The 27181-nt window shown below is 33.3% G+C and overlaps 1 protein-coding gene and 1 non-coding gene across 4 annotated transcripts in view; both read left to right on the forward strand.

The window, feature by feature from the left end:
• Positions 1–27181, forward strand: part of KIF18A (kinesin family member 18A) — a 78862-nt gene that overhangs the window by 34953 nt on the left and 16728 nt on the right. For 2 of the 3 annotated variants that reach the window (XM_077866143.1, XM_077866144.1), the window contains exons 12-13: positions 2487–2608; positions 7103–7344. In XM_077866143.1, the coding sequence (XP_077722269.1) occupies positions 2487–2608; positions 7103–7344 (364 nt within the window). The remainder of the gene's footprint in view (positions 1–2486; positions 2609–7102; positions 7345–27181) is intronic. The other variant, XM_077866145.1, reaches the window with a different exon arrangement.
• Positions 3751–3819, forward strand: LOC144295559 (small nucleolar RNA SNORD57). The gene has a single exon (XR_013362651.1). It is a non-coding gene; the product is annotated as a small nucleolar RNA SNORD57 (small nucleolar RNA).

Raw genomic sequence — 27181 nt, forward strand, 5'->3', positions numbered from 1 at the left:
ACCGAACCCCAATTACAGAAGTACTTAACTGTTTTAACATTAAAGAGGCAAAAAAAAAAAATTTTTAGAAATTTACGGCTTTGCCTTTGCTTTCCCATATTTACCATATGTTTTATGGTTTAAAAAGTTTAAAAGTGTCACAGTATTCTTTTTAGTATTATTGCCGTAATTGCTAATTTGTTTTTGCCTTTTGCAAATCTGCTTAGTAGCATTTATAAAGTAAATGTTGCTTGGGTTATTATTTTCAATAAACTGACATTTTTTTCAATATGGTCAAATTTATTTTTTCTAGCAATCAATCTTCTATAACTGTCTTCAGCAAAACATTTTCACAACCTGACTGTGAAATTAAAATTTATTTTTAAGTTCTTATTTTTTTATTGAACTTCATCACAAATAATTTGAAAAAAACAATAAAATTAAAATTGCTTCCATTCCTACCACCCTAATTTCACTTTCAGTTATTTTTTCATGAGTATTTTCACAGCTGAAATAAGCAGACAGACATAACTTTGCAAAAGGATTTATCCACAGTCATATAACTCTGGACATAGACCCAGTACTGTGACTTTCAAATTGGTGTCTTTTTTCTAACCTTTTCTGCATTATCTACTCCTTAACCTCTTAAATCTATTCACTTCTTTCTGTCTCCCACTACCACAATCCAGACTCCTAGCCCCCGTTATTGGACTGCTACCTTTGGTCTTTTTGCTTCCATTCAAATTCCACTGCAATGAAAATGAGCTTTCTAAAAGGTAACTCTGATCATATCACTCTTCAGTGCTTTCTCCCTAATACAAACTCTGTTATGATTTCCCAGACCTGAATACCTCTCAAGTTTTATATATAACCTCTCATTATATTTTTCATTTTAGCTATTACTAACCTACTTGTAGTTCTCAGAATAGACCATGTTCTTCCAATCAGATTCCATCATTAGTGTATCAAGACAAGAAAAGACTCAAATTATAAACTTGTCTTTTTAACAATGACCAGCTAGCCAAGGCCTATTATTGACTAATAATAGTTATACGATCAAGGCTTATCTTTTTAAGAGCCAAGTAATTTAAGAGGATAAAAGAAGAAAACTATCAGGGGAATATTTAAAGAAGGGATTGTTTTTTTAAGAGAAAAGATGGAATATTTGGGAAATACATTCAGACCATTATGATCATTGAATTTTTTAACTGGAAGAGACTATAGAGACCATCTAGTGAAGCTCTAAATTTTAGTCAAGTAAACTGATCTCCATAAAGACTATATTTTTGGCTTAAGGTAGCCTTTTTGTCCTGACTGAGCTATCTCAGGCCAGTGCTCTATAACTATACCATCCTGACCCCCTAAAGAGGACTTTCTCTAAAGATACATGCTAGGTTTCCTGAAATATAATCATAAATCATGTTGAAGAAACAACCCCCAACTTTACTATATATCAGGTAATATCAAATGACATTGTTTCTCAGTCATAGTGACTACCACTGGCATAGGAAGTATTGGGAAAAAAACAACTTTAAACTTTTAGAGAATCATTGATCAATTAACTGCAGATTGGGAAGGAGTATTGAAAAGCTAAAATTAATTTGTCTCCAGGAGGAAGTTTCCTGGTATAGCTCTCCTGCTTATGGGATTACTGTCTCAGTCCCTCAAATGTCCAAAAGATTTAATTTCTTTTCATAATATTGACTAAGATTTTCCCAGTTAAGGATTCTGAAAATGCTATTAGATTATCCCGTTCTTCACACTTTAGTATAACCACTTAGCTGACATTTTCCTACTTAAGGTTTAGTAGGTTTAAGGAAAGAAGTAATTTTAGGAAGTAGATTAGAGAACACTTGACAGCTGACCACAGGAGGTTTAGGAAAATAGGAACCTACAAAAGACTTTTGCTATGGGATAAAGCTTATACCAGATTTGGTGAAGGGAAGAAATTTTTATTACATGCAACTCCAGACACTGACTACACTGAATACTGTAACACTGAAACAGTTTGACACACCCTGTGGCCTGGTTGTGAATCTTACATTCTAAGTACAGAGAATATATTAAATGAAATATATAATAGATAAATGAAATTGTTACTGATCAATGATGCTGTGGCAGAGACTGTTTGATGTGTAGATGTCCATCTTTAAATATAATGCTTAGGGAAAGCCCTGAAGAAATCACATTTAAGCAAAAACAGGTCATATTCCTGTATTTTCACAGCATTATCAAGAAGTTGGATAGACCAAGAAACAAGAAACTGTCATCATAATAAAATTTGTTCTGAGTTCCTAACATTTAGTTTCTGAGAAACCTAAAACTTATCTTGCTTATAAGTTTTAGACCACCTATACCAGGATGTTTATTTTTCAAATCATTTCTGGACATTATCATTTTATATATAAAAAATTAAAACTATTAACACCAATATAAAAGAAGTTTTATTGATTTTATTTAATTTTAACATTCTTAAAGCAATCTGTAGTTTGTGTTGTTTTCCCCAGGAGCTCAATAAAGATCTTCATTGTCACCATTTGCACCTCCAGAACAAAGATTTGAAAGCACAAATTAAACATATGATGGATCTAGCTTGTCTTCAAGAACAGCAACACAGGCAAACTGAGGCGTAAGTACATGGATTTATCTATTCTATAAATTTTAACACTATAGACCTCAGGAAACTGAAACATAGAAGTTGTTTTCCACTGCCAGAAAATTGAGTTTTATTTGGTATAGGATACATTTATTTTTAAGTGATTGCCAGCATCAGAAAGTATGCGGAGTTAGAAAACATTAAGAAAATATGAAATATGTGATTCTTCTCCTCCAACTAATATTTTTAGCACTTTATAGTTTTGAAAGCATTTTTCTATAAAAATTTATTATGAGAAGCAATAACTATTAATAACAACTGAATTTTTTAAGTAGGCAGTTTTTAAAGTAGTCATAATTCCAGAATGATTTTTTGTCATTAGAATGAGGTTCCTAAAAATTTATATTTTTAACATCAACTGTCCCAATTCTTATGTGATGCTGTAGCTCTTTCATGTTCTACTAGCTCAGTAGTAGCATCTTTTGAAACATAATAGTAAAAAATGTATAACAGTCTTTATTTTTGTTACCTTGGATATGTCAGTCAACTCTTTAGGTGTCACTTTCATGCTCTGTAAAAATGAAAAATTTATTTCTCTATGGGCTCTCTGCTAGTCTAAAATTCTGCAGTTCTAGTATTCTCAAATAACTAGTAATTAATTTTCCATACTTTTGATGTAAAGGAAATCATATTAGGATAGTTATTTTAAAAAAGACGAAAAAGGAAAGGAAAACCTTTTAGGGAGATAATCTTCTGTAGATAGAGCTCAACCTAATCTCCTTATACTTTCTATATTCATGAATATTCATTTACTAACATTCAAACCACCTGCCAGAGATAAAGTATTAAAGAAACCAATTTACTTCACCCATACTGTATTTACTGTATCAGACAAATAAATTAATACATTTAAGGTAAGTTTTAGTTTCAAATGGGCAAAAAGATTCTCTTACTGATTTAGCAAATTGCTGAACCCAAACTGTATAAACAGAAACAATATAGCATAATAGAAAAAGTGTGAATTTTGCAGTTGGTCTTGAATTCTATTTTATATTAGCAGTATGACCTTGCATAAATTATTTAACCTCGCTAAGCCTTAGTTTTCTTAAATGTTAATATAAATTATAATACTTTCCTTAAAAGATTTTGAAAGAATTAAATTACATTAAAAATTATGAAGGTGATGAACTGTTTTAGCCTGACTTTGCATCGCAGAGGCAAAAAAACTAATATAATAAATATTTAAAGTGCTGAAAGAAAAAAAATTTCTAACCAAGAAATCTCTACCCAGCAAACTTATTCAGAATTGAGGGTGAGAGATAAAGAATTTTCCAGGTAAGCAAAAGCTAAAGGAACTCATTACCATAAAACTGGTCTTACAAGAAATACTGAAGAAACTTCCTTAAGCTGAAAAGAAAGAATGTTAATTAGTAATAAAAAAAACATGAAGGTATAGATCTCACTGGTAAAAGTTACTATATAATAAAGGTAGAAGATCAATTACTTGTAGAGCTAATATGAAATTTAAAAGAAAAAGTTGTCAATTACTTGTAGAGCTAATATGAAATTTAAAAGAAAAAGTTGTAAATGTAACTCTCCAATAATTACTGGATACACTAGACAAAGATGTAAAATGTATCATCAAATACATGAACTATGGATTTCACTTCTATGTAGAATCTAAAAAACAAAACAAAGTCCTAGCCAGAGCAATTAGACATGAAAAAGAAAGAAAAGGCAGAGATTGGAAACAAGAACTAGAACTGTTACTATTTGCAGATATGACACTATGTATATAAAGAAAACCCTAAAGACCACCAAAACTACTAGAATTGATCAGCAAATTCAGTAAAATTACAGGATACAAAAGTCAACATACAGAAATATGTTGCATTTCTATATACTAGTTATGAACTATCAGAGAAATTAAGAAAACAATCCCATTGACAATTGCATCAAAATAATAAAATACCTAGGAATAAATTTAGCCAAGGAGGTGAAAGACCTGTGTACTGAAAACTATAAGACATTGATGAGAGTAATTGAAGAAGACACAAATAAATGGAAAGATATTCTGTGCTCATGGATTGGAAGAATTAATGTTCAAATGTCTGTATCCTACAACTCAGTCTACGGATTTAATACAGTATCTATCAAAATTCCAGTGGCAATTTTCACAGAAATAGAACAAAAATTCTAAAATTTGGCTATACAGCAAATAGCCAAAGCAATTTTGAGAAAGAACAAAATTGGAGGTATCACAATTCCTGTCTGATTATTTCCTTTGAACTATATTACAAAACAATAGCAATCAAAACAGTATGGTATTGGCTTAATAACAAGCACATAGTACTCCGTATGTTGACTAACTGTTAAATAAAAAGGTTTTTTTAAAAAAAGAAACTGCACTGTTATTTAAAAAAAAAAAAATTAAGCACATAGATTAATAGAACAGAGTAGAAAGCCCAGAAATAAACCCATGTATGTATGTACAGAGAGAGAGAGAGAGAGAGAGTCAATTAATTTATGGCAGAGGAGGGAACCCTGGGTAGCGCAGCGGTTTAGCGCCTGCCTTTGGCCCAGGGCGCGATCCTGGAGACCCGGGATCGAATCCCACATCGGGCTCCCAGTGCATGGAGCCTGCTTCTCCCTCTCCTTCTGCCTATGTCTCTGCCTCTCTCTCTCTCTCTGTATGACTATCATAAATAAATAAAAATTTAAAAAAAAAAAAAAATTTATGGCAGAGGAGCCAAGAATATACAATAGGGAAAGGGCAGTCTCTTTTATAAATGATGTTGGGAAAATGGACAGCTACATGCAAAAGAATGAAATTGGACCACTATCTTACACCATACATAAAAATTGACTCAAAATGGATTAAAAACTTTGAACATAAGACCTGAAACCATAGAACTTCTTGAAGATAAGCTCTTTGACATCAGACATAGAGGTGACATTTAGTATTTAACACCAAAAGCAAAGGAAACAAAAGCAAACATAAGTGAAATTACATCAAACTAAAAAGCTTCTGCACAGTGAAGGAAACTGTCAAAAATGTAAAAAAGCATCCTTCTGAATGACTCCAAATATTTCAAATCCTCTCTAATAAGGGGTTAATATCCAAAATATATAAAGAACATACAACTCAATAGCAAAAAAAAAAGAAACAGTCTGATTAGAAATGGACAGAAGATATAAATAGTCATTTTTTCAGAGAAGACATACAGATGGCCAACAGGTATATGACAAAGTACTCAACATCACTAATCAGTGATCAAATCAAAACAGTGAGACATCAGTTCATATCTATGAAGTATGAAGAAAAGTAGAGTAAGCCTTGAGAAGATCCAAACTTCTAGAAAGACAGAAAGCTTCTTTGTTAAAACATTTTTGTCATCTCTTCTCTGCATAGCACCTGATTAGTATAGGTGCAATAAATAATCTTTTTTTAATTGACGTCATGCTTAATGACTTTTCCCTATAGTTGTTGCCTCTTTGGCTTCAGTGGAGTATTCCCCACCCTGAGCAAAAAGAAAAATGTCACAGACTATTTATTTGTATAACTATCTAAATATTTAAGACTCTCAGGTAATAAAGCAGTTATTTCCTTGCTTCTTTCTTTCCTTGCTTAAGAAAATTAATGCCTGTGCTTTTCCCACTGCCCTACCCATACTTAAAATGATCTATTCTCCTGGATGTTATGAGTTAACTGAAACAACCAAGACTGAAGGATTTCAGGGTCCTTCAAATTATTTGACATCTTCCTTGATATAAAAGTTAAGAAACACTGATTGAGTGTATAAATCTATACCTATTTAGCTGTGGGAATTTCTTCAGGGGACATTTACACGGAGGTCTAATACATAAAAAAAATACATTCAGTGCTGTTCTGATGGAGAAGATTCTGAATCACAACCAAGAAATCTGTGTCCCATAGATTCCCTTTACCCACTATTCTTGTCCACATCTCTTCCACCTGCAACTCCTTTGAATGGCTTTAAAAGCCAATGCTTAGCTCATGAAGAGCTAACTTGAAGGAAAGGTGAGTATGATGCCTTGAAGTGTTACATACCTAAAATGAATCTCACTGAAGAATGTATATTTTCATTTTTAATTCCATGGTACTTTGTATCAGTAATAACAGTATCTTTGTTTTATAAATCACATTATGCTTTGCAAAAACCTTTTTTATGTATTTAACTTATTTAGTTCTCACAATAGTCTCCTCATGTAAGTAATGACTGTTTAGTTTTACCCCAAATTATAGAGGAGAAACCTCAGCTGTGTATTGTCCAAGGTCATATGGAAACCAGTGAAGACTAGCTGAGAATATGACCTGGTGCTTATAATTCCCATCCAGGATTCTTTTCACTCTATGCTTAATGTACTGAGAATATGTTGAGGCATTCTAAAGGAAAATATGTACAAGGTACATTCTAATGATCTACTAGTACTTTGAATGTTATGTAGAACTATAATAACATATTTAATAGTTATATCTCTTTTCTTGTCATCTTCTTTCTATAGAGTCTTGAATGCTTTACTTCCAGTCTTAAGAAAACAGTATTGTGCATTAAAAGAAGCTGGCCTTACAAATACTGCTTTTGAGTCGGACTTCAAAGAAATTGAACATTTGGTAGAGAGGAAAAAAGTGGTGGTTTGGGCTGACCAAACTACCGAACATACTATAAAGCAAAATGACCTACCAGGGGTCTCTGTTCTTATGACTTTTCCACAACTTGGATCACCAGTTCAGTCTGCTCCTTGTTGTAAGTATAGCTTTTCTTGTATTGAGTAAATTGTCAGGTTATTTCTGAAGAGTAGCCTCCTTTATGTATCAGTCTGCAGCACAGTTAATTTTTAATAGGCTTGGCTATTTTGTGAGAATTAATGGGAAAATTAGCTTCAGAATAATTCCATTAATCAGTATCTTACAAAGGTTTAAGAGCAAGTATGCTTGATGTTCAAAATAACTTTAGCAATAAAACCTTTAAGTTATTTTACGTATTTTAATGGAATAATTTTACTTCCATCTTTATTTAAAATTTAACCTCAATTAAAGATTGAAGATTATAGTTAAGAATACTATATGCTTTATAATACATAATAATAAAATGTTTTTAAAGTCCACTGACATTATAGAATAAACTATATTTTGTTGCCATAACACTTGTTATCTCTCCTATCATGACGGTGCAGGACACATTTTAATTGCAAAACTAACATGTGATGTTGGTTAAAATAAACTCAGACAGTGGACAATTACATGTAAAAGTAGAATGCCCTTTGCAACTTTCCCCGGAACGCAATCTTGTGTCCTGTCTCAGAAATACAGTTAGCAGTTTGGTTATCTTTGCAGTGTGTGTGTGTAATATTTGTGTTACATAATCTGACTCTAGCTTTTTATTAGGCTTCATGTGAATGCTAGTACATTATATATATATATATATAGTATATACACACACACACACACACATATTGACGTATAACTTTTTTAATCTGTTATTTATTGAGTTTATTTTTAGGGTACATACATGAAGAATTTACCTTATTTTTTCTTAACGTTTGTGAGAATCCAGAGAACAGACGTACCATACTTTATTTTTTTTTTAAGATTTTTATTCATTTATTCATGAGAGAGAAAGAGAGAGAGGCAGAGACATAGGCAGAAGGAGAAGCAGGCTCCACGCAGGGAGCCCAGTGTGGGACTCGATCCCAGGACTCCAGGACCACACCCTGGGCTAAAGGTGGTGCTAAATAGCTGAGCCACCCAGGAATCCCCTGTACCATAATTTATTAAACCATTGTTTTATTGGTGAACATGGCATCCGAAAGCATGATTGTGTATTCATATTTTTTTTTGTTTTTGATTTTGTTTTAAATATTTTATTTAAATTCAATTTGCTAACACATAGCATAACACCCAGTGCTCCTCCCATCAAGCTGTATGTTCATTCACGTTTGTGCACGTGTACCAAATTCCTAGAGACTGGTTTGTTGGAATATAGGACAAAATATTTTTTAAAAATTAATCTGTCAAACTCCAAAATTTTCGTGATGCCAAATGTGTTTGATATCTCATCTTTACCTTAACCCAAAATAATAGTAACACTGAACTAGTGTATATTCTTTTTACCTTTGCAACTCTCATATTACTTAGTGACATTGTTTCATCTTCTCTGATGTATCCCTCTTTACACATTTGACTGGGAGTTTGTGTGTTGTGCTTTACATAGTTTTGCTTCTGATTAAAACTGCCTCCCGCTATACTTCTTCATCTCCAAACTTTTCTGTCTAGAAGTCTGGATCTTCCCAAGGCTTACTCTACTTTTCTTTTTTTTGTTTCCAATACTGATACTAGGAGGTCTCCGTTTTGTTTAGAGAGTTCTAATTGACCATACAACATCACAATCAATTGATCAGTTAAACTGATTGTCATTGGTAATTATCTCATAGTCTATTCCCATATATTTTTTCTGAGTTTACAGATTTGAGAAAAGCATTTCTCATATATATAATAACTAGGGTCCTTGTTTGTCTCTTCTAGCTTTTCCATTGATCCATGTGATTTCCAACTTCCAAAAATTACCCAGTTTCTAATTTGGCAGCTGTTGCTTTCTTCTATTACTGATTCTGTATCAGTAGACTTTAAAAGGAAGATGAGACAACTCTCTATAGATTTGTGTGTTTGATTTTATTTCTTTTAGTATGATCCCTTGTCAGAACTGTCCGTCAAATACTTGCTTTGTTGCTTTTTCCTTTTTGGATGTTTGTTTCCTGTTTCATTGTGGGTTTTGCTTTTTATTTAATTTTATCTGTTCTAATCTTTGCTTTTATTATTTCTTTCCATCTACTTTTACTAGGTTTATGCTGCTGTTTTCATTTAACTGACAAAGATGAATGTTTGTTTATTAAATTTCATCTAAGTTTTCTAATTTATGCATTGATGTCCATAGGTTTCCCTCAACAGGCTTTAACTTCATATCACAAGTTTTGGTACATAGCATTTTAGATTACTATTTAGTTCAAAATATTTTCTGATTTCTGTGGTAATTTCTTCTTTGACCCATTGAGCATATTTTTTAAATCAGTTTTTATATAAAATTGCACTTTCAGATTGAGCGGATTTCCATTTGTATTCAGGTTTGGAGAAACAATTAAAATAAGAATCACACTTTTAAGTGTCATGTGGTCATCCAGTAAAAATATTTCATAAAAATGATAGTTTTGATTTTTTTTAGTTTTTATTCTTAATATCAAAAATCTGTGGCAAATTCCATTCTATTTTTTGTTTACTTATAGCTTACTTGAATTCTGAGAAAATACTCCATATGATTTTAAAGATTGTGAGACTTTATTTATTCCCAGCATATAGTGGGCTGGTTTAAATGTTTCAAGTATGTTTATAAAGAATGTATATTTTGTGATCCCAGGATCCGGGATTGAGTCCCACGTTGGGCTCCCCTCAAAGAGCCTACTTCACCTGTGTCTCTACCCCTCTCTCTTTGTGTCTCTCATGAATGAATAAATCTTAAAAAAAAAAAAAAAAAAAAAGAATGTATAGTTTGTAGTCATTTATTGCAGCATTCTATATAAGTCAGGCTAAATTGGTTGTGTTCAACTCTTATTCCTTTTTTTTTTTTTTTAAGATTTTATTTATTTATTCATGAGAGACAGAGAGGCAGAGACACAGGTGGAGGGAGAAGCAGGCTCCATGCAGGAAGCCCTATGTGGGACTCGATCCCAGGATCCCAGGGTCACAGCCTGAGTTGAAGGCAGATGCTCAACCACTGAGCCAAACCAAATGTCCCTCAAATCTTATTCTTACAGACTTTTTTTTTTTTAATGTTCTATCACATACTGTGGAGGCCTATTAAGAATTTCCTCTGTTACATTGGGTTTTTCTGTTTTGTATCAGTTTTCTATCACCACACTAACACAAACAAAACAAAATAACACTGATTTATTACCTAAGAGTTCTTAGGTCAGAATTACAGCAGCCTCAACTGGTTACTCCACTTAGAGTTTCCCAAGACCAAATCTGGGTGTCAGCCAGCTGCATCTCTTATCTGGAGGTTCTGGGAGGATAATATGCTTGTAGGTTCGTTCTGGTTGTTAGCAGAATTCAGTCCTGTGCAGCTGGAGGGCTGAGGTCCCTGTTTTCTTGTTGGTTGTTGGCCAGGGGTCGTTCTCAGTTTTTAGAGTTTAGAGGTCTCCCATATTCCCTGGCATGTTGTCCTCTTCATCATTTCATCTCCTAGCCAGCAAGGCAGACATTTCATTCTCCTGCTTCACATCTCTCTCATCTTCCCTCTGCCTCATCTCTCCTGCCTAAAATTAGAGAAAAGTCTCTGCTTCTAAGGGTTCATATGATTAGATTGGGCCCACTGGGTAATGTAGGAGATAATCTTCCTGTTTTAAATTCCATAACCTCAGTTACATCTGCAAAATCCTTTTTGCCGTGTAATGTTAACACATTCACAGGTTCCAGGGGCTAGGGCATGGACATCTTTTAGGCGATATTTCTCCTTGTAGTTCGGTCAATTTTTGGTTTTCATACATTGAGATTATATTATTACATCTGTATATTTCAGAATTCTTACACTTTTTTCTTATAAAATGTACTTAATCTAGTAATTTTTCTTAACCTTAAATTTACTTTAGTGTTGATATAGCTACACTGCTTTTCTTTGGCTTGTGTTTTCAGGGTTTATCTTTTTTTCTGATTCTTTCACTCGAAATCTGAAATCATATATATTTCATATATGACTGATAAACAGCACATAATTAGGTTTTATTTTTTTGTTCTGCTTACAAGTCTATCGTTTAATCTATTCATTCTTTTTGTGCTTGATGAATGTGTTGATACTTGGTTTTGAATCTACTATGTTGTGTTTTGCTTTCTAATTGTCCTGCTTATTTCAATTTTTTTTAACTTTGCTTTGAAGTGATGGAGTGATATTTAATATTCCAATTTCTTCACCTCTGAGCTTAAAAGGCTATACACTGTTGTTATTTTAGTAGTTACCCTTAGGGCAATATTATGTATCTTTGCTTTATCAAAGTACCTATGTTACTTGTCCTCAGACACTGCTAGAAGCTTAAAATTCTTAACCTGGGTTAACCTCTTTCCTGACATACCATTATTATGATGTATTTTATTTTTCTACATTTTTTTGGCATCTCTGCATCTCCATCCAAGATATTTTTTAATCTAAAGAATCTTTTGCATTTCCTTACAGTAGATATGCTGATGGTGTATTTCCTTAGTTTTTATATATCTGAAGCTGTATTTATTTTACTTTCTTCCTTGAAGACTATTTTGCTGGGTATAGAATTCCAGTTTTGTATTTTTTTTTTAGCTCTTTGAAGATCCTAATTCATTAGCTTCTGTGTTTTTCTTGTTGTTGTTGAAGTCAGCTGTCATTCTGAGTGCTCCCTTGAATGTAATTGGACCTCTAACTTCCCAAAATATTTTCTCTTTGTCTTTGAGTTTTAGTAGTTTTGCTATATTGTGCTATAGTTTTATATTTTACTGTCTTACTTAGTAGTTCATAGAACTTTCAGAATTTGTGTTTGGATTATCTTTCATTAGTTTTGTGAAGTTCTTAACCATTATAGCTTTAAATATTGCTTCTGCTACTTCTGCTTTCTCCTCTACTTCTGGAACTCCAATTATATTGCATGATTCTTTTTCTTTCTCTTATCTCTGACTTTTTTTTAACTCTCTCCTGCTTTTCTTTTCTATTTTTTTTTGGGGGGGGAGGGTTGTTTTTTTGTTTGTTTTTTGTCTCTCTGGAAGTTTCTTTTCACATATTCTGGAGTTTACTTTCTCTTTGGAGCTATGTCAAATGTCTCTTAAATATCAAGTTCCTAATGTCAGTTATATTCCAGTTCTAGAGTTTCTGTTTGATTCTTTTTGATAGTTTCCATTTCTTGGCAAAATTTCTCACCGAACACAATGGTAATCATTCTAAAGACTGTGTCTGAGAATTCCCAGGTCTGGAACCCTCTGAGTCTGTTTCCGTTATCTCTTTCTGCTGATTTTCTTTCACATAGTCTCATTTTCTTGAAGACATGCTAATTTTAGTGCATCAGACATGTTTTTGCAGAATTGTTTATAGAAATACTTTAAGACTTCCAATAATAGGGACGCCTGGGGGGCTCAGCAGTTGAGCCTCTGCGTTCTGCTCAGGGTGTGACCCCGGAATCCTGGGATCTAGTCCCACATCAGGCTCCCTGCATGGAGCCTGCTTCTCCCTCTGCCTGTGTCTCTTCCTCTTTCTCTGTGTCTCAAATAAATAAATAAATAAATAAATAAATAAATAAATAAATAAGATCTTAAAAAAAAAAAAAAAAGACTTCCAAGAATAATATCTTCCTTCAGAGAGGATTTACATTTTCTTCTAGGTTCCTGGTGCCCTTAACAATCCAAAATCACTCTAGTCCAATTTTAGGGAGTGGGATCATTGGAAACTGCAGCGGCAGCTTCTGCTAAGGCCTGCCTAGCCCTGTTTTGCTCTCTAAAGTGTAAGCTCTTATGGTTCTAACTCAAAGAAGGAGGATTTATGAAGAACTTGGGTAGTGGGCCCTAACTTCCAGTTCTATCACCCCATTCTACCAGGGTCTCAACAATGTTACTAAGCTTTTCTGCCCCTTCCTTCAGAATCAGCATAAGACCTCAGGGGGAAAATAGCTGTAAATGCAGAGATTATCTTCAGAGCTTCCCACCTTTCTCCTGATACCTACCTTAACAATCTCATTAGCTTTTCTGTGCCTTCAAGCATATGTTTTTGATATTTTGTCCAGACTTCTTTATTGCCTTCAGTAGAAAGGCTGTTCTGAATTACCTGGCTTTCTATTATTAAGTTCCCTATGTTGTATTTTTACATTAAAATGATTGGGAAGTTGAAGATATATATTTATACCTTCTTTCTCTTTTAATAAAGCACTATCGTCATTAAAACTAACCTAGTTGAGATCTTCGAAAAGAAAGCATAAGATTTTTTTTCAAATTCTCTCATTCTTTTTGGGCCTTGATTTTTTTTTCTTTATAATGTATTCAAGATGTTGGAGAGGAAATAGGGTTTTAACACCAAGCTTGAGAAATACTGTGACCACCTGATGGTCATTATTACTTATTTAAAAATACATATTTCACTTATAGTGTAATTGCATAGACTATACTTGTCAATAGTAAAACGTTTATTTGGCTCTTAATTCCTTTTCATAACACTTTTTAAAAGAAAAACTGTTGAAGTCATGTTACATTTTATAATTATGTATTTCCTTTTGAAGGTGTATCAGAAGGTGAGTTTTGTTTTTATTATGTTTTCTTTTTTTTTTTTTTTTAAGATTTTATTTATTTATTCATGAGAGACACAGAGAGAGAGAGGCAGAGACACAGGCAGAGGTAGAAGCAGGCCCCACACAGGAAGCCCAATGTGGGACTCAATCCCGGAACTTCAGGATCACGCCCTGGGCTGAAGGCAGACGCTTAACAGTTATTTAATATTTTGTTCACATGATTTCATAGATTAACTATTTACTTGGTGTGTCTTATTTATTCCATGACTTATGTATGTTGTAATCACTATGAATAGAAAGTCATAGATGAATAACAGAGAAAGGGGCATAGGGTATAAAGTGATTCCACTTATTTATTTTTGTTAGTCTTATTTAAAAAGCATAAATGGTGAAATTTATGTTTTGATTTCTGAAGAAGCAATACCCACATAGTGTATATTGCTAAAATTATATTATCAATAGCAGTGTTAACAAATTTAAGAAGTAAAATTGAAGAGATTCAATTTAAGCAAAACATGAGTCACATGTTTCTCATTTCATTTATGCTGACATGTGTGTCACTGACTTTTTTCTTATACTCTCATAAAGAAATAATAAGTAGTTTCATTGTTAAATTACAAAGATACTAAATGCTGTTTGGTATTTGAGTTTTGAATTGATTCTTTTGTTTTTTGTTTTGTTTTGTTTTTCTGGTGCTTTTGGGACCTTTAAAGAGTATTAGACTAAGAGCAATCTTTAGTTTTCAAACGAATATACGCTGTTCTTTTAAGAGTCTGATGAGAGGGGTGCCTGGGTGGCTTATTCTGTTAAGCATCTGCCTTCAGCTCAGGTCATGATCCTAGGATTCTGTGATCAAGCCTCATGTCATGTTGCCTACCCAACAGGAAGCCTGCTTCTCCTTCTTTCTCTGCCTCTCCCCCTGCTTGTGCTCTCTGGTGCTTTCGCACACTCTCTCTCTCAAATTTATAAATAAATTTAAAAATCTTAAAAAAAAACAAAGAGTCTGATGAGATTAACCATAATTAATCTAATTTGTACTCTATTAGGCATTTAGGTTAATAAATTTTTATTATAAATGGCATTGCAGGAGGCAAATATGTATATTTATTTTGGTGCTCGTGTTTGATTACACCTATGATTAATTCCTAGAAGTAAAATTTGTAACAAAGCAATAAGCACATTCTTTTAAAGTTTATAATACATATTGCTTAGTAAATTCTTCCACACCCCTCCCATGTGATCATACCAATTTTAACCCCCATCATCAGTGTAAGAAAATGATCTCTTTTCTCCTTTTAGTCTCATCAGTTTTTGGTATTAAAATGTCTTCAATTTTAAATTTTTAGAAAATTATTTTCAAACATACATAGAAGTACAAAGAATAATATAATGAACTCCATGAATGCAACACCTGACTTTAAGAATTATCTCATGTCTAGTCTTGAGAACCCCATCTGCTTTTCTGCACCCCATCTGTATCTATACTGGATTATTTTGAAGGAAATGCCAGATAGCATGTATTTCTTCCATTTAGACTTTAGTGTGTCTGAAAGAAAATATAATATCCTTTTATATCATACCTTTTAAACATATATTTAATCAGTGTTTAGATTTCCCCCATTGTCTCATAAGTGATTTCTTCTTAAGTTCTTCCATCAACATACAAACTAGGCCCATCTTGTTATTGGTTGATATAGCTATTAAATCTTTGTAAATCTGGGGTTCTCTCTCTCACTTGTCTTTGCTAATTATTTATTGATTCTTTGCTAATTTCAGTCATACATATTATCTTTCTATTTTTTCTTTGTTTACTAATATGGTTGAATCTAATTTTCTGTAAGTTACCTAGCCATCATTTGAACATTTTTCTGGCTTCGTCCTCTTTTGTAAAAATTGTTACATATTTTCAGGATATGGATTTTTATTCATTCAACAATATTTATTGAACCTCTATGTGCCAGATACTTATCTGATGCTAAGGATACATCAAAGTACACAACAAACCTATTTACCTTCCTGGAGTTTACATTCTAACGCAGAAAGAAAGACAATAAATATAATAAGTAAATTAAACAGAATCTTAGAAAGTAGTACATGCAGTGGGCAAAGAAAGAGAGTTCAGGAATGAGGCTGGGGAGAGGTTGCTACTTTAAATAGCATGGTCAGAATAGGCTTCGCTGATAATACTTGAAGAAGTTCACAAAGTTAGCCATGTGAATATATGAGAAAAGACTCATTTTCTGGTAGAACAAGTAATGCAGGTCCCTGACATAGGCTGGCATATTCATGGAATGGCTAGAAAGACATAATTGGTACAAAAGAAAAGGGAAAGTAGAACGTGATGAGATCACCAAGGGGAGGAAGGCAGATCAAGCCTTGTAGGTCATTATAAGGACTTAGACTTTAACTCTGAGCACATCAGGAGCTATGGCATGATCTGAGGAAAGATGTTACCCATTTCCATCATGTTTTCAAAAGATCTTTCTGGCTGGTGTGTTGAGAGTAGGTTATAGTATCACAAGGGTGGAAACAGGAGACTACTGCTATTAACTCAGGTAAAAGATGGTGGTGGCTCAGACCGAGTTGGTAGCAATGGAGTTGGTGAGAAGTAATCAGATTGTCATATGTTATGAAGGTAGAACTAGCATAGCAGGATTTTATCACCAATTGGATTTGGGCTGTGAGGGAAAGAAAAAGCCTAGGATAACTAAGATTTTTGAATTGAGCAGCTGAAAGAATTGAGTCACCTTTAAAGAGATGGGGAAGATTCAGGTAGGGCAGGTTTGCAGAAGACTGACAAAAGTTCAATTGGGGCATTTTAAATTTGTCTAAGATACATGCAAGTGGAGATATATAAGCAGTTGGATATAAGAATCTGGAATTCAGAAGAAAAGTCTAAACTAAAATACAAACTTGAGAGCTGTTAACATTTAGATGATATTTAAAGCCATAGGACTGGATGAGATCATCAAGGGATATTAACTCTTTCCTCTAAGATACATGTTGCAAATATCTTCATCAAGTTTATCAGTTACTCTTAACTTTGAGATATTCTTTTTAATAAAATTTTTTAACTTTTATATCATACAATAGCTTCATTTTTTTTTCTCTCTGACTTTGGAATAATGCCTCAAAAGGCCTTTTTTCCATAAGTTTTTTTAAATTTTTTACTTTTATTTTCTCCTAATTTATTTTGATGTAAGATGACAAGCAAAAATCTAATTTTTTTTCAAAGAGTCTAGCATTCTTGTATAATAATACTGATAGTCCATTCTTATGGCACCTTTGTTTTAAATACAATAAGTAGTCAATTCTATTTATTGGATTTATCTCCTGTTCTTTAGCTTATTTGTCCTAGAACTCATAGCTATTATTTTCATAGCAGATACTTGATAGTATCTTTTGATACATAGCAGTGCTAGTTCTCCTTCTTTGGGGTTGTTTTAACTAGGTCCCATGCCCAATGCAGGGTTTGAACTCACGACCATGAGATCAACAGTCACACTCTACCAGCTAAGCCAGCCTGGCACCCCATGTTATTCTTTGTCCTTAAAATGTTCTTGGCTCTCCCTAAGAAATGAATGTTAGCATAATTTTTTTTTCAATTCCAAGGAAATAAAATCTTTTGAAAAATAAAGAAATTAATTTTTTCTTCACATTTTTTCACTATCAGTTCTTCTCACTCTAGAATAGTTTGTCTCTCCATATTCATATTTTCTTATATGTTTCCCAGCAAAGTTTTAGAACTTTGTATATATTTTTGTACATTTGCTATTAAATTCCTAAGTATATATTTTTGTTATATGAATTATTTTAATCTTTCTTATATTAATAAGCCTGTATTGTTTCTTAAAAAGACACTTTTTCAATTTTGTTTGTGTTAATACTTTACCAATGTCAGTACTTGATTTTGAAACAGGTAGTCTTTTCAAAGACTTGAAATCTTTGCCTCCAAACTAAATGTCTATTTACTTGGAGTAAAACATGCACCTCTTTTAGGTCCAGAAAACAGAAAGTGCATTCACGGAGTACCATGAAGGATGGGGGTGCTGGCAGCAAGGTTTATTTATGGAACTGATAAAATTTCTGACATTAAATGAAAAGTCAAGATTTCCTCATTATCCATCTGGAAACTCACATTTAGTAATATTTCTGTCTCTAACCTTTCCTTTTCTTAAATTTTGCACCTCATGTTAGTGGTTTTTATCTTAAAGTACAATAAAAGAAAAGACACCAGTGGAACCAGTGTCTTACATGTTGTAGAGATACTATGATTGAATATAGTTCCAGTGTAAGTTTAGGTTTCCCCTAAAATTACTTGAATAGAAGGAAATGCCATTTAAAAAATAGGAGTGTCTATAAAAATTCCTCATAATAAATATGAAGCAGCAGAAATACTTATAAACTAAACCTTCCATATTTTCCTATTTGGTAATAAATTTAATCATTACTTATAAACAATGGAAGTCATGTTTTGTAGCCTTGAATAGATTTCGTTTGGCCCTTACTCTCTTTGTAAACAAATTAGTTTTCAGTTACTCATCTGTAACTGCAAACATTACCAGAAATTAAGATTCTTTGCATTGTTTTTTCCGCATCCTAAATAAGCATGAACACTAGGAAAATGAGACTGAGTGGAACCATGGTATCTGCTATTTCCCACAGAGACAAGTATCAATAGGTTATGGGAGATTTATTATTCAGAGTATTGGATTATTTTAAAGGACTATGACAATTTTTAATACCTGGGAAAATGTATTCTCTCTTTAATATTTGTAAATAGCTGTAAATTATCTGTATAAGTATTAATACTGCAGTAACCACAGTAATGTCATATAAATGCATTATAAAATGTTTATTATTTGGTTAATCAGTACTACCTTAAGGTTACATATCTTGTAAATAGTTTAAAATTCATTCACCTGTATCATTTGCAACAGAATTCCATGAGTCATAAGGCTGTAAAAAGAATCTAGATTTATGATTAGTACAGTAATTGTATCAATCATTTGTAGCCTAGAAGTGTTTATTGAAATGCATATATTAATATTTGATTTCACTTTAGAACTTTGCCAACTAATTTTAATTTAGCATAGTTTCCCAAAATACCTCCTCACGTACATATTAACATGAGTGCTAGCAAAGGAAAAATCCTTGCCATCATTTTGTACCAAGCCTCAATTAGATCTAATCCCATTCATCATGTCTCTCTGTCATGAACCCTGCTTTGCAGCCTGTGACTCATGTTTGCTAAATACTGCATTCTGCTTTTTACACTAACGTACAGCTCTGTAAATCTTTTAACGTTTGCAGTCTTAAGCTTTTGATAAATTAGTCCCTCTGGGTAAAATCATTCAGGACACCTGATATGGCACATCAAAAGATGACCCCAGAAGGCCTGCCCATTTTTTAAGAGAGGGATTTTTAACTCATTAGTGATAAATTATCTAGTCCCTTCATTTAAAGGAACCATCTGTGGAATGTTTCAAAAAGTTAAAGAATAAATATAGACCCCTCGTACCTAAGAAGCCATATGAAATTGCCATTTCATACTTGTGTTTTAGAGATTTATTTAAAACAGAGAGAGAAAAACAGGGAATAGAATCTTCCTTAATTCAATGTATTTTAAAACACTTTGAGAAAATTTGATCTAAGAAATGAATAATTATAGCAATATCTAAACTAGTTTCTATTGTTTCTCCTGTCTACGATCTACTCTTCACACTAAAATTATCTTCCTTATACAGACCCCTTACTTAGAGGGGCCTTCAAAGGCTTTCCTTGTCCAATGCCAAGCTGCAAACTCACTTTTCTGCAGCCCTTGATGTCCCAACTTCCTCTTACACGTTTTATTTCTTGCCTCTACAGTTTCCAAGCTTTCCCCTCACTCTTGAATGTTGCTTCCTCTTGCTCTATCCCACATCCTAGCCTATTAAAATCCTTATTGTCATTGAGAGTCCAGTTCAGATACTACCTTCTTTATGAACCTTCCCCTATTGAGTCCTCTCTCTCTTTGTCCCACACATACCCTTGCATTCCCACTATATTTTTGTATTTCACTGTTACAGTAATTATCACACCTCACCTTCCCTCTCCCCAACAAACTAAAACTATATTCAGAAACTATCTTCAGGGACACCTGGGTGGCTCAGTGGTTGAGCATCTGCCTTCAGCTCAGGGCATGATCCCAAGGTCCCGGCATCAAGTCCTGCATCAGGTTCCCTGCATGGAGCCTGCTTCTCCCTCTGCCTATGTCTCTGCCTCTCTCTGTGTGTCTCTCATGAATAAATAAATACAATCTTTAAAACAAAAAAAGGAAACTATTTTCAGTAACTCATTTTTAAGTTTATTGCCTTTTTATTATCTTCTTAACAATAAATGTTCATTTATTTTAATTTGAAAAAAAGTCCAGCCAAAGGAAATTAAGATGTCTTTCATTAACTTCTATTAATATTTTGTTCTAATAATTGTTGGACATTTTTTCTAAGCACATATATGTAGTTTGGATTTTTAAAAACATTGAGATCCTTTATACATGTAATTGATAACCAGCTTTTTTCTCACTGAACCACATGTTAAACACACATTTTCCTATCAAATATGAAGTTAAGTCACTTTCAGTAGTTTATATTACATTTACCTGTCCCCTACTAATGAACATTTGTTTTCATTTTTTTGCTGTTACAAGCAACACTCCACTAAACATCTCTAGGTGTCTATATATTTCACAACTTGTCTAATTATTTCCTTAGGCCAAGCCCCTGAAAAGTAGAAGAGCTAGATCAAAGCGTATGTACATTTTCAAAGTGTTTGATGTGTATTGTCAAATTATTCTCCAGAACCATGATTGTTCGGTCTACCACTATACATGAATAATGAATGTGAGCATTTCTTAAGGTGCTTTTGCCCAATTATAGTTTGTTCTAAATTACCTGCTCATTTCCTTTGCTTTATTTTTATCTATCTTTCATTTTTCTTATTTATATTGCAAGAATTCTTTCTTGATAGACGGATAGATAACCAACGATACACACCTATATATACACGAACACATACACATATACAAGAGCTCTAAACCCTTCGCCATGTATGACAAATTTCATTCACACTTAATATTCTTTTTCTGATGGTAGGAGTCAGAAGATAGAATCTCACTTTTAGGGGGATGAAATTGTATATTGCCTCTATTCTTATCTTTGGATCTGTGAAGGAAATTTTATATTTTTAAGTCTTCATTATAATTATGTGTGTTATTACTTTGTATTACTTGGTTTCCTTACCCAACTTCAATAAGAGACTTCAGTTCTGTCAACAACAAATATGATTGACATTCTGACTTTGAGCATGTGACTTTCTTTCTGTGAACAGCAAATTCTAAATTAAGATTGTCTAAATAAACATAAGATAACCTAATACTAAATCCTGGTTCTTTGTGAGAGATGATCCCCACTAATGACTTTCCTGGTGCTCTGTAGCTAATTGGGAAATAGGACCAGCCCTTTAGAATGGGAAATCAATCTAAAAATATAGATTGCTAAACTACATGATTTCTTTGACATAGGAATATCATAGTTAAAGTTGATAAGGGTTTATGTTACTTGGGTCTTCTGTTTTTTTTGCTACCAGGAAAGTGTAACTTTGAAATCCCTTTTTCTCTATAATAGGTGTTTGGTTTAAGATTATTTGGATATGAATTTTCATTAATAATTTATTTATTTAAGGACACTTCTTATAATAAAAAATTATAATCAAGAGAATTATTTAAAGGTAAAAATATACCAGAGTGCTTGGGCAACTCACTCAGTTGAGCAGCCGACTCTTGACTTCAATTCAAGTCATGATCTCAGGGTCCTGGGATCTAGCCCTTTGTCAGGCTCTGCACTCAGCACGGAGTCTGCTTGCAGTTCTCTCTCTCCCTCTTCTTCTGTCCTTCCCTTGCATGTGTGCATGTGCATGCACACACACATGCTCTCAGGATAAATAAATTTTTTTTTTTTAAAGTAAAAATATGGATGCCTGGGTGGCTTAGCAGTTGAGCAACTGCCTTTATTTAGCTCACGTCGGGCTCTCTGCAGGGAGCCTGCTTTTCCCTCTGCCTGTGTCTCTGCCTCTCTCTCTGTATCTCCCATGAATAAATAAATAAAATTTTTTAAAAACAAAAAAGTAAAAATAGACCAACATTCTTAAAACTACCTTTAGGAAAATTGACATATCTGTTTTTCTTCTGTTGTCAACTGAAACTCATGCTGGGTGACTTATAACAAACTTCTATAATTTATGTAATTTCTAAACAGAATGCTTTCTTACACTGCTGTTTTATTGATTCATCCATGTTTAGATTTTATCATCTTCTCCTTCTGATAGATGAAAATTTAGCGCATTTATTTCTTCTTCCCTGATCTGCTAATGTACCACCAGGGTATTATACGATATGTAATTAGATTATTATAGCTTATTATGATAATTATATAATTACACTATTAAAACATTATTAATATATTATGTAATTCATAACTCTTAAAAAATATTATTCTGACATATAAGTAGTATCAGGTAAGATGTATGTTATATATATTATACTTATGCATATATTAATATATGACATTTAATCGTAGGCCCTACTTAAGGAAATTTTTATAATAAAGTTGATAATAATGATAAAGTTGATTTCTAATGATAAATATCATTAGAAAAAATTTTTAAGATTTTATTTGTTTTAGAGAGAGCACGCACACACAGGCAGGGGGAAAGGGAGAGGGAGAGAAAGAATCCCAGGTAGACTCTGTGCTGAGCATGGAGCCTCATGTGAGGCCCGATCTCACAACCCTGAGATCATGACCTGAACTGAAATTGAGTCAGATGCTTAACCAACTGAGCCATTCATGCACCCCATAAATACTATTAAAATTTTTAAAGGAAAGTATGCTGACATTTCTTAAAACTACGTTTAGATAGATATGAAAGAACTCCATTTCTGCACTCTACTAGAAATGTTTCGGATTCCTCAGCCAGATCTATGGGGAAGGCTTCTTGGAGAAATGAAATATCTGAAAGATAGAAATATTAAAAGAGACTAGATTGTGCTCACAGAAGGATTTAAATAGCTTAGAAAACAATACAGACAATAAATACATTTTTAGATGTTTCTCTCCAAGTATAGCCATTCAGTTCTCAAACGTATTTAGCATATACTACTTAATTAGTATCTGAATTTTATTAACTTCTTCATTAACCACTTAACCAGGGATCAAATATTTATTCATTGTATCTTTTAACCATTTAGCAAATGTAATTTTAGTGGGACAGGCAAATCATTCTAATTTCGTGATGATTTTCACTGTTTTTATTTTGATTCTTAAGCCATGGCTTATGTTAATAACGCATCTTATTCTATATAATACTATAAAAACTACACAAATGCTAATGTACGTAAGTTGTAATCCAGGTGGTATACAGTGTTATAATCTGAACAATTACAGATGAAATTGTATTTTTTTCCATCTAATCCACAACTTTAGTGCTTGCATTTAGAGTTCATTTTAAAAGTGGTTTTAATACTTAAAAGTCTTTTGAAAGGCTTCTAAAACTTGGCAGTCTCAACAAAATGTTTTTGTCTGACTTCCTTTTTAAGTCTCTCTATGGACTTACAGTAAACAAACTTTTTGAAGCGGGAATCTCTAGCCATAATGCAGGAACAGATGAATAGAACACTAACCACTTTATCCTGAAATGCACATTTTCAGTTGTATATAAGATGCCTTAAAGCATCATATAAATATTTTAAGATGTTTCGTAAACTATTAATGGATGAGTATTACAAAGACTAAGATTGGATTCATTAAACAAAACTTACTGTAGGGTTTAGAAGAGCAGCTCTTCTATATCTTTCAGTAGCCCTGTCTCTCATTACTTTTAAAATCCTGTTTTGAATTGTAGCACATAATTATTTTGAAAAGTTCTATTATTTCATCATATAATCTCCACCGCCTACCCTCCTTCCTAAACTAGGAGTTTGTTGATTAGTCTTTAGCATTGTATATGTGTTTTTGTTAAATTGTTACTTTTAAGAAAAGCTTTGTTACTCTAAAAACAGCAATCAGGTGCATTATATACTGTTACTTCTTCATTAATATGTACCTTCAACTATGGGAAGTGTTAATAAGCCTAAAAAGATACTCAGTTTCAGGATAATTGTATTAGACTTTTGTAAGTAAAGCAATACTGAAGTTATCTTTCAGTGAGCAGTTCCTCTCCGGGTAGTTCTCAGACTGTTTTTTAGAACTTATATACTCCGGTTAAGTTGAAAATAGTGTAGGAAATTTGCTGATCCTTAAATTGACATCCTCTCTGTTTAATCATCTGAATATTTCTCAACAAACATATAAGGAATTTAAATCTATTATGTCTTCATATGGAATCTAAATGTGAAAGTAAAGATAGATATAACAAAATAACTAAAGCTGGCGATCTTTAAGATGCTTAAAATATCTGAAAACAAACTGATTAAATTCATATCCTTATGCAAGCATGCCTTTTATTTCTGAGAGATTTTGCTGTCCTAAACACTATTTTTATTTCTGCTACTATTCTCTATAAACTTTTGAATATATCAAAATTACACATGCTGCCATTCAGATTTCACAGTTTACCTGTTCCCTGAAGAAAAGGAATTTCCCTTCGTGTTGGAACTCATGACTTTAAATCGTTTTACCCATTTGTCACCATATGGAATGATTTATTTCTGATGACTGATTCACATTTTTATTAGCCCTCTTTAAATTTTATCAGGTAGATAATCATTCTCCCTTTTTGTTATATGCCAGGGAAAACGTGAGGTGGGGAGTGAGGTGGGTAGTAAGCCTATGGGGAACGGGCTAAGTAAAGAAAAGAGCTCTCCCACCTTCCCTAGTCCTACAACGTTCATTTGCTCTTCTCTTTGCCTGTTCCATTCATGTTATTTGCTTACATGTTTCAGTTAGACTTTTGAATGTAAAGGTTCATCACTTTGGCTAGTCTGACCCTACTCAGAGTCCACAGATTTTGAGTAAAGCTTTCCCAGAATAAGCAAGATATATGTTTTGGTCTGCTTTTCCCTTTATAATCCCAAAGTCCGATTATTTTCCTTAAAAGTTCCTGGATGTGTGTACATGTGTGTGCCTGTCTGCCTTGCCTCTTTTTCTCTCTCCCCTCTCCACCTGCTTTTACAGTTCATTTTATATTTTATAAAAGTATATGTTTACATAGTTGAGAAGGCTGACAGGTACTGTCATATTTGTAGCCTTGCCCTTTTGCTGCCCATTCCCAATTTAGCTGTGTTTTCTGGTTTTTCCTTTTAATTTCCAAATTTCAAATTTATACTGCTAATTCCTGTTTGCCTATGTTTTTCCAATTTTAGATATCATCTACTTATTTTTTATTTTGGACAATAAGGATTTAATACCTTTACATGATAGATACATTTTCTCTCCTACCCCATCTTTCCAAATGTGCTTTGGGTTTTTAAAAGTAAATGTCTGGAGGGGCACCCGGGTGGCTCAGTCAGTTAAGCGCCTGCCTTTGGCCCAGGCCATGACTGCAGAGCCCCAGGATTAAGCCCCGCGTCAGACTCCCTGCTCAGGGGAGAACCTGCTTCTTCCTCTGCCCCTCACCCTGCTTGTGCGCGCACTCTCTCTCTCTCTCTCTCCAAAATAAATAGTCTTTAAAATATATATATACATTTTTAAAAGTAAATGTCTAGAGTGTCTTCCAGTAAATATTATCTCCTGTTATGCCAAAAAAGCATGTAAATTCTCTTTCTTGTATAGCTTTAAGGTCTCTGTATGTAGTATTTGCTTTTATTCCCATCCTTCTTCTTATTCTCCCTTATTTTGCAGAAACACATCCTCCAGTAGATTCTTCCAGTGGGTGCGCAGGAGGTAAACTTTTTTGAGATGGTGCATGTTTGGCAATATATTTTCTTGTTAGTTGAGTAGGTATAGAATTCTAGGTTGGAAATAACTTTTCTGAGAACTGTGAAGACATTGCTCCATTGATTTCTAGATTCCAGTGCTGTTCTTGACTCACATGCCATTTTTATTCTCCATATTTCCTGGGTGACTTTTTCCTCCCGGGAAGATTTTGGAATTTTCCCTTTATCCTTAGTTTTCTGAAGTATCACAATGATGTGCTTTCGTGTTGATCTTTTTCATCTCATTATACCAAATAGTCTGGGCCTTTCTTTCTGAAAATCTTTTTCTTTTCCCTATGAGAAATGTTCCTTTGTGTATTTATGCACATACACATACATATACCTCCATATATACTTTCCTTCCCTATTTTCTGTTCTGTCTTTGGACATTACTGATCTGATGTTGTGTCTCCTGGATTGATCCTCTAAATTCTTTTATCTGCCTTCTAATACTTACCTCTTTTGGTTTGCTTGTTCTTTCTGGGAGATGTCCTTAACTTTATCATACAGCCTTTATTTTGGCTTTTATCTCCCTCTCATATTTTAAATTTTTAAGAACTCTTTTTAGTAATTCAGTATTTCTTTCCATAGCACTTTGTTTCTTTTTGATGAATGTAATAATTTTTCATCTCTCTGGATATGAATTATGGCTATTCTAATATACTCTACTATTTCTCCGTTGTCTATTTCCTTTTACTTTTTTTTTTTTTTCTTGTATGTAGTTCTGTGCCCTATCTTGTTGAATGTCCTCAAATATCTGGTGACCCTAGGTACTTCCTGTGTACATAGTTAGGTCTTTTCAGCTTTGCTTTATAGTCATCTCTGGAAAAAGTTGGTTTGGAGGAGCCTGAAAATATCAACACTTATATCTTTTTATTAGTTTATCTATAAAGAACTGATTTCACATTTAGGAGATGTATAAGCCCAACACCAGTGTATTAGAGAAGTAAAAGAAAAATTTGCATGCATTCATTATTGAGAAATTATTAAAATCCCCCAGTGTCAGCTGTGCATATTGGCCCCAAGTCTTAACCTGTCCAGGGAGTAACTTGTCTTTTAACAGTGACAAAGGAACAGTCACCTGGCAGGACAAGGTGACAGTGATGGGGTAAGGGGACTTTGGGGGTCCAACTTCCTTGTGTAGACTTTCAGTCAGTTCTGTTTTTATCTCCACCCTATACTTTCAGATTCAACCTCTAGCCTCCAGTTCTAGAGACGTTCTGAGGCTTGAGAGGCCTGGGCTTTTATTCGCTTTTGTTCCACACCTTATGTTGCTCTTCTTTAAAAAAAAAATTTTGTTATTTATAACTTTAAAGAAGCAGTATATATTTATTATAAAAAGTGGTCAAATG

This window comes from Canis aureus, chromosome 23, assembly GCF_053574225.1.
Source record: "Canis aureus isolate CA01 chromosome 23, VMU_Caureus_v.1.0, whole genome shotgun sequence".
Taxonomy (NCBI): Eukaryota; Metazoa; Chordata; class Mammalia; order Carnivora; family Canidae; genus Canis; species Canis aureus.